The sequence below is a fragment of the Vidua macroura genome, chromosome 13, assembly GCF_024509145.1.
Source record: "Vidua macroura isolate BioBank_ID:100142 chromosome 13, ASM2450914v1, whole genome shotgun sequence".
NCBI classification, from domain to species: Eukaryota; Metazoa; Chordata; class Aves; order Passeriformes; family Viduidae; genus Vidua; species Vidua macroura.
This window is the reverse complement of record NC_071583.1, coordinates 18,683,965-18,691,803: the sequence shown is the minus strand read 5'-3', so window position 1 is coordinate 18,691,803 and position 7,839 is coordinate 18,683,965. Positions and strand designations below refer to the sequence as shown.

General features: G+C 52.8%; 1 protein-coding gene and 1 long non-coding RNA gene across 3 annotated transcripts; both read left to right on the top strand.

Moving 5' to 3' along the window:
• Nucleotides 1–578: 578 nt before the first annotated feature.
• Nucleotides 579–4,392, top strand: LOC128813764 (PHD finger protein 7-like). The gene is made up of 10 exons (XM_053989099.1): nt 579–780; nt 1,110–1,201; nt 1,287–1,388; nt 1,667–1,791; nt 1,868–2,030; nt 2,117–2,223; nt 2,405–2,518; nt 2,658–2,776; nt 2,930–3,891; nt 4,244–4,392. Exons 1-9 carry the CDS (start codon nt 738–740, stop codon nt 3,844–3,846), a joined length of 1,782 nt encoding a protein of 593 aa, XP_053845074.1. The 5' UTR covers nt 579–737; the 3' UTR covers nt 3,847–3,891; nt 4,244–4,392.
• Nucleotides 4,393–4,400: 8 nt separating this feature from the next.
• Nucleotides 4,401–7,588, top strand: LOC128813765 (uncharacterized). Of its 2 annotated transcripts, none has more exons than XR_008439169.1 (6): nt 4,401–4,521; nt 5,414–5,544; nt 5,996–6,066; nt 6,301–6,388; nt 7,095–7,177; nt 7,396–7,588. It is a non-coding gene; the product is annotated as an uncharacterized LOC128813765 (long non-coding RNA). The 2 variants fall into 2 exon arrangements; XR_008439168.1 differs by lacking the exon at nt 4,401–4,521 and adding an exon at nt 5,020–5,317.
• Nucleotides 7,589–7,839: the final 251 nt, after the last annotated feature.

Below are 7,839 nucleotides of genomic sequence, written 5' to 3'. Positions count from 1 at the left end.
TAATTCAATCATATAGCCAAGACAACATTTGACTGTGTCCTGCTGTCCAGTGCTGAACAGGGTTGAGACAGAGCAGGCAGCTCTGTGTCTGTGTGAAAGTTGCAGGAGCAGCACCAGGAGCAGCAGCAGAGCAGTGCCCGAGGGTTGCCTCGGGGCCTGGCATTTGACCCTGCACTCGCTGCAGGAGTCCCTGCCTGGTTCCCTGCTGACCAAACCTTTGCACCCATCTGAGAACCTGGGTTCCCAAGGGGGCCGCCTTGAGTGGTTGCCAGGGACCTGAGGCTGTGGCTGCCCCGATTTTGGCTGCACGATGCTGATGTCAGAGTGGCCATTGTGACCCGTGCGACCAAGACCCCAAAAGGGCCAAGCTGGGCTCAGGCCGTGTGTCAGTGCGACCTGGCAACGGGAGGAGAAGGCTGGGCCGGACGCTGCTGCCCAGGGACCAGAGGGACCCCACACCTCGGGATCTGGGCCTGTGCTGCAGGCTCACCTGCCTCTCCCTGCCCAGAATCAGCGGAGGAACAACCAGAGCAGACTGCGGTGTTCCTCGACGTGACGACGGGAGGAGAAGACGGACAGGAGCAGGGCTCACGCAGGGCTGACCAGGGACTGGTGCCCTCGTGGCTCTGGGCCTGTGCTGCAAACTCCCCACACTCTTCTCTCTCCCACAGAGAGAGGACCAGCACCTGGAGGAGACGGTGGCGTTTCAGGACAGGGACTCACCACTGACAGCTGCCATGTCTCACAGCAAGCAGGAGGGCCCTGGTGACAGGGAGCCAGGTGAGGGCAAAGCCGCCCTCCCACGGCCTGGCCCAGGGGCTCTTGTGGCAGGCGATGTGGGGCCCAGGGCAGAGGCAGGGGGAGGCAGGAGCTGCTCAGCCATGCCGTGGCTGGGAGCCTCCTTCCTCCCCAAGTGGGGCCCAGCTGGGCCAGGGGCAGCTCCTGGGCCACCCGTGCCCGCAATGGCCCCTGCTCTCCAAGGCCTCCAGCCCTGCCCATCAGCCAGGCAGGCAGGCAGGGGCAGAGCAGCCCTTGGGGCCGATGCTGCTGCAGGCAAAGAGCCCCGCAGAGGTGCTCATGCCCGCTGCCATTGGCTCTGTGCCCTGCAGCCTGCATGCTGTGTCGCCGTGCAGAGGCTGACCGGGACATCTGCGGTGACAAACTGGAGGACTGCGGGGTCTGTGCCCATGAGTTCTGCCTGGTGAGTGGTTCCGGGCGCTCCCTCCACCATTGCAATGGGCAGTTCCTGCCTCTCTCTCCTCATCTGCTCATCCCCTTTGCTGCAGTTCTTTGCCACTCTACTTTTTCGTCAAGACGACGATTTTCTTGGATTCGTGGGATTTTTTCCTAGAGATATCCAATTTGCAGTTCGGCAGGCGGCACAAAAGGTGAGAGCCTGACAAGAGCAGGGAGATTTGTGCCAGGCCAGGTTTGCCAGAGCTGAGCCCAGACACTTGGAATGAAAGGCCTGCCCTTCCGGCCGGCTGTGGGACAAAGTCTGGCTCCCAGCAGCTGCACAGAGGCTCTGGCACAGGAGCCTCCTCCGCCAGACGGCTCTGTGGGCTGAGACCCAGCAGTGGCCACATCCTACGCCCTGCCTGGAGCCGTGGGGCTGCCTGGGGAGGCCCCGAGGCTGCTGCTGATGGGGCTGCTTGGCTCTTTCCAGCACTGCTGCGTCTGTGGCCAGAGCGGGGCAACCATCAAGTGTTGCAAGGAGGACTGTGACAGATGGTTCCACCTGCCCTGTGCCAAGGAGGGCGGCTGTGTCACACAGTATATTCCAGATTACAGGTACCTCCTCCCCACTCCTGGTCGCCCCTGGGAGAAGATCCAACATTTCTCACTTTGCCCATCCATTTTCCTCCAGCTCCTTCTGCCCTGAGCACAGTCCAGAGCAGGACGTGGAGGCGACTCCAGAGCCGGGCACCGATTGCCTCATCTGCATGGAGCCTGTGGAGGATAGAAAGACCTTCAGAACCCTGGTGTGCCCAGCGTGCAAAAGGGCCTGGTTCCACAGGGACTGCATCCAGGTAGGAGCCATCCCCTCCGCCCCGGGGCACAGCAGGTGCTCAGCAGCACCAGGGCCTTGCTCACCCTGCTTCTGTTTGCCCTGCAGGGACAGGCCATGTGCGCTGGTGCTTTAGCCTTCCAGTGCCCCCTGTGCAGAGACAAGGCGGCATTCACGGTTGAAATGTTCACCATGGGGATCCGAATTCCCTTCAGGTTGGTGTCCTTCTGCCTGGCTCACAGGACAGGAGGTGCAAGTGCTGTGCTATGTGCCCTGTGAGTCTGGGCTTCAGCTTCACGCAGGACTTGGAAAAGCGCTGGAGAAAGAGCGGGGACAACCTGTACCTCCATGAGGGCAGGACATCAGAAACTCATCAGCTTTTCCTTTCCCCATCAGAGACCCAGCATGGGAGGACAACTATGCCTTTGCGGATCTAGGAGAGAGGCACAGCAGGTGCACTGCCAGGGATTGCCTTTACCCAGGAGGCAGGGAGGACGCAGAGGAAGAGGGGTAAGCTGGGGAGCTGCACCTGAGGCTCTGCAGGATACGTGTGTCACTTCAAGGGCTCACAGGGGAAAGAAACAGAAGAGTTTGTCTGGACAATCCTGTGCTGTGGACACGATGTCCACGAGCCCGTTTGCCTCCCCAGGCCCTGGGAACTGCTCCTGTGCTCCTCCTGCGCTGCTGAGGGCACCCACAGGCGCTGCTCTGGCCTGAGAAACCGCATAGAGAGCTGGGAGTGTGACAGCTGTGCTGGTCTCGGAACGGGTAGGAGGCAAAGCAGCCGGTGCCCCTGGGCTGGGGACAGTGCCCAGGCTGGGCTTGGCAGAGCCCGTCTGCTCCTGAAGGGCTGGGGGTTCTGCTCTGGCCCGGCTTGCCTCGGGCCTGGGTGGTCTTTCACATTCCTGCTTGGCCTTACAGCTTCCAGGGTTGAGTTAGAGCTCAGTGGCCCCAGCCTGACCAGACAGTCAGGACTGGAGCCTGCTGATGGCTCCTCAGCACCTGAGGCCATCAGCCCCAGCTCCAGCACCCTGGTGCCATCGGGGCTGGATCCCCAGTCTCCATCAGCGGAGCCCAGCAGCAGCCACCAGCACACAGTATGGCTGCAGTCTCTGCTGTCTTCTTCACTGGACACCAGCAACCCCAGCACATCAAGCTCAACGTACAGCAGCTCCTCTGACCCTGAGGACAGGGTCCATTCCAGACGTGCTGGGCCCGGCTGCAGGCCAACCCGCTCTCGCCAGCAAGGTCGGGCCCCAGATGGACCTGTCCGATCGAGGAGTCCCTGTGACAGGAGCAGGAGGACAACCACAAGGACTGAGAGGCCCAGGCCAAGGGAGACACCTTCACGGGCATCCCCCAGACGCAGCCGCGCCTGCCAGCAAGGTCAGGCCCAGAGTCCGCCTGTCCGGTCCAGGAGTCGCCGTGACAGGAGCAGCCGGACAAGACCAAGGACTGAGATGCCCAGGCCAAGGGAGACGTCGTCAGGGACATCCCCCAGACGCAGCCGCTCCCGCCAGCAAGGTCAGGCCCAGCGTCCGCCTGTCCGGTCCAGGAGTCGCCGTGACAGGAGCCACAGGACAACATCAAGCGCTGAGAGGCCCAGGCCAAGGGAGACGTCGTCAGGGACATCCCCCAGACGCAGCCGCTCCCGCCTGCAGCGCCGGGCCTCGAATCAACCTGTCCTGTCCAGGAGTGGCCAGGACAGGAGCAGCAGGACAGCAGCAAGGGCTCAGAGGCCCAGGCGCAGGGGGGCACCGTCAGGGGTGTCCCGCAGGAGCAACCGCTCCCGCCTGCGACATCGGGTCTCAACTGGGACCTCCAACAGCAGCACATAGTGTCATCTTTTCTTTCTTTCCATCTGTTCGCCGCCGGAAGTGAAGGTGAGAGCGGTCAGTGCAGGGACCTTGAGATTTGCAGGTCTGTGAGAAAACCATATTAGCTCTTGGCATTTCTACTGGCAGGAAAGTGGTCTTATGCTAAATACCTTGATTTCTGTCTTGCCATGTATTGAGTGAAAAGTCTCTTAAGGACGTAGCAAATGAAAAAGGACTCTTGTTCTTGCCCTTCGACTCCAACCTCAGATGTTTCCCCACTGCCTACCCTTGAAAAGGAACCACTCCTTGATGGGCTTGGATACGGTTAGGGAGACATTCAGAGCCAGGTGGCTCTCAGGGAAGCTGTCTTTGAAAAGGACGTGTGCTGTGTTGCTATCCTTGAACAATCTCATTTCAGTAAAGCCAAAAGGAAGAAGAGAGAAGAGAGTGACACACTGCCTCAAATGCCTGAAGAAATCGATTGCTGTATTGCTGCTGATTTAAAAAACTTGCTTGGACCTTGAAAGAACAAACCAGAAAAGACTGTGGAAATACCCTGGGACAAAGAGGACGACGTGCAGGACTCTGCCCCAGATGACCATTTGGGACCTTTGCCTGAGAACGACGCAGCTCAGGAGCCGAGTGCTTTCAAGTTTTCCTTCTTTGGAGACACAGAGGACTTGTGCATCAAAGAAGGTAACAGCAGAACCCTTCTAACGGTGCCATTTCTAGGGAAGAGCTTCTGGCAGGCACTGTAGGGCAATATGGTGTAAAGAAGGTCAGGATGCAGGGGGTTTTCAGCAGCAGAAGTCGGTAATTAGGCAGAAGCATTTTGATCTTCATTTCTGCTTGCCGAGGCTGTGGTGGATTAATGAGAGGTAACTCATGCTTGCATCTCAGGCATTCTGAAAGGCATGCTTTGAGAAGGCATTGCGGTTTTTGCTGAGTGGTGAAAAAGCTTGTTGTCATGCCCTGAATTTCTCAAACAGGGAGAAAGGTGACACACCAGTCTTACCAAGTTTCATAGAACCCAACAAGATTTTAAAGGAAATTTGTGTTAATGTAGAGGGAGGAGCTAAATCCTGGAGTTGAACATTCTGTTTGTTACTGAATTGTATTCTTGGACCTTTAGAAAAAGGAAACGGAATGACACATGATCACTGGGGTGTTCTTACCGTAGATAACATGAGGCCTTGTGAAAAGAAGATGAAACAACATTAAATCGAGTCACAGTCCTGAAGGAGAGAAGAGGAACTGTGTGAAGTTATGCCAAATATTAAAAAAAAAGAAACCAATGCAACAAGACAAAGCAACCAGCCTCCCACACTTGTGCTGAATTCAGAAGGAATTCAGTGTCTTCTGAATGCAATGATAAATGCTTATGAACACAGAAGAGACCCCTAGAACAAACTGGAAAATCCTGGAGCAGAGATGTAGCTCAGAAAATCAGGCAGGAGCAGATTCTGTCCTTCCTAAATCTGTCTTCTCCACTGTAAATATTTGTCTTGAAAGGAGGAACTTTTCCTGACAAGTGGAGGAATAATCTGGTTTTGGCGGCTTTGTTTCTTTTTTGGTGCTGTTATTGCAGAGCCTTGCGGACTTGGAACAATAAAGCCGGTAAAAGTCACATGGCAAGAGGATCCACGTTTCCAAGACAGCCGTTCTGAGGGTGCTGATGAGCCTGAGACGTGAGAAATTGAAAAGGACCGAGAAATGCAAGTTCCGTTTCTATTTGTTGTCTACTTGGCTGTAGTAGTTGGATGGTGTGGGAATATTAATAGCAGCGCTCAGGAAATGGGAAACTGACATTGCACACCTCTGAGCAATGAAAGTCATCTTGGAAAACCATTTGTGCTGCCCAGAGTCAAAATGCCCAGCAGCCCACGTGATGTGAAGTTGAATATGAAGAGAGAGACGTTGAGCACAAGAAATTAACTGGGTCATTTTGGTTTGACCAACTCCAAACTGAGTTTGGCCAAAAGCCAAAGACACAGTCAGTTTTCTTTTAAGAAGTGGTTTATTTTTTTAATAGAAAGCTCTATTTGGTTACTGGGGAATAAAGCTTTTCAATGTATACCAATGCTTTCTCTGAAGCACTACAGTTTTAACTTGTCTTTGTGGGATTTGATAGTACAATTTAGGATGCTAAAATCCCTTTGTACTTGTCTAGGTTTCTTTCTTTACCACGCACAGGGAGTGCTGGAGTTTTCTTTTTCTCCAAAGATGATGAATGCCCAAGAGGTACGACAGAATTTCTTTACCCCCTTTTGTATTGTTTTTTAAACTGTTTCTGGAATTCTGTGAGGAGGAAAAAATGCTGCCTGCTTATGAATGTTTTCTAGTCAAAATTTGGCATCCTTACTTGTGGTCAAAGTTGTAGTAGAATCCCACAGTTGTGGGAGAATCTCACAGTTGTGGTGAGAAAGTCCTGGTAAAATAAAGGCCAAGAAGATTTCTGGCTTTCTTTTCTTTCAGGTAATTGCCTAATAGGAATCTGGACTTTTAGAGCTTACCAAAACATTAGCCACTTGACAGTTTACCTAGATATTTTGGATCCTTTCAGGTACTAATATCATCTTTAACTTTTTCCTGTCTTTCTGGGCTTACCATTAGGAATGTTGAATGTTCTTGTCAGCCACATATGTCCCTGTGGTTCTTCGTCCTAATGAGTCTGGGGTTTTCTCTTCTGAATCCAGTGAATTTTGTATTTAGAAACAAAGAAAACAACAACCAAAGGAAACATACAGAGTCCCCCAAAATTGCAAAGGCCAGCAAAACGATTGCTTGTTATATGTTTTGTAGAGTGGAATCTTCAGACAGGCTTAAATGATGTGCGTTTCTCGAGACTGATTCGATGACGCTGCTGAAACGTATTGCTGTGTTCACACAGTTAGTGCCCAGCAATCTTCCAGCCTGTCTGATTTACAGAGTGTGTTAAAACGGAGAGCTCAGTCCTTAGCAGGCCTCAGTTCTGGGGGAAGAAGTGCGATCCTGGTGCTGAGCTCCTAATGAAACAGCTGCTATTTCAGTGCAATTTAGATTGCAGCACGTTGAGGAAAACTGCTGCTGCCTTTCACGGTTCTTCGTACACCAGGCTGCAGTAGGGAAGATTTCTGTTGGAGCCAACGTCTGGTGGGGGGCAAGCGAACAGGAAGGATGGGAAGAATTGACTTCTGAAGAACATTATTGCTGTGTTGTCCATCATTGTTAGAAGCAGCAGCACAATCCAAAGTGTTTAAGCCTATTAATTGGTTCTTTGTTTTGTGCAGAGGGCCCAAAGTTATTTTGTAGATCAGCAGAGCTCAGTGAAGAGAAAGAGAGTTGGGAAGACAGACGTAGATTGTTGCTTGAGGTGAGTATGTAAGATCTGTTCCCTGGGAACTCTAGGTGAAAGCTGAGCATGGGGAGGAAATGGAGGTATGAATGGGCGTGCAGAATTAATTCAGGGCCTGGAGAAGAGCCTGCAACTTTGTAACTCCCCGGGAACAAAAGTGTTTTAGTGTACCGGTGTGTATAACATCATGTTGTGTTGTCCAGTCAGGGAAATCACTAGATCTTTGTCTGTTACAGGAGCAGCTACTTAACTATATGTCAAGAATGTATTTAAGAGAAAGAGTGAATTTAGAGACTTCTCCTAACAGTGGATTCAGAACCTTCTCCGAAGAATTGGTTAGATTTTCATTATTTTCCGGAATGCTGAAGGAAGCATAAGGATACCAGATAGAAAGTACAAAGAAACCAATAAACCTTTTACTGATTAGAAGCGTGTCACTTTTGTTCCTTGAAGAAGTTGCCAAACAATGTTACTTTCAAAGTGCCTTCAAGGGTCTAACAGGAAAAAAGATTGGCAAAGCCTGTTAGGCAGTGTTTCCGAGCTGGGGCTGATGGTCTTGGGTGCTGGGGAGCCACGGGAAGGCTCCAGTCCTGCCTGTCCGGGCAGGCTGGGGCCATTGAGCACCACTCATCCCTGGTGGCTGGAAGGGCAAGCAGGAATGCCAAAGGCCCCCCAGACCC

Excerpts from the sequence above, each read along its gene's own strand:
- LOC128813764 (XM_053989099.1), top strand. The coding sequence starts at position 738 with ATGTCTCACAGCAAGCAGGAGGGCCCTGGTGACAGGGAGCCAG. Across the intron at positions 2,224-2,404 it reads GGGATCCGAATTCCCTTCAG|AGACCCAGCATGGGAGGACA; the intron begins GTTGGTGTCCTT and ends TTTCCCCATCAG. Across the intron at positions 2,777-2,929 it reads CTGTGCTGGTCTCGGAACGG|CTTCCAGGGTTGAGTTAGAG; the intron begins GTAGGAGGCAAA and ends TTGGCCTTACAG.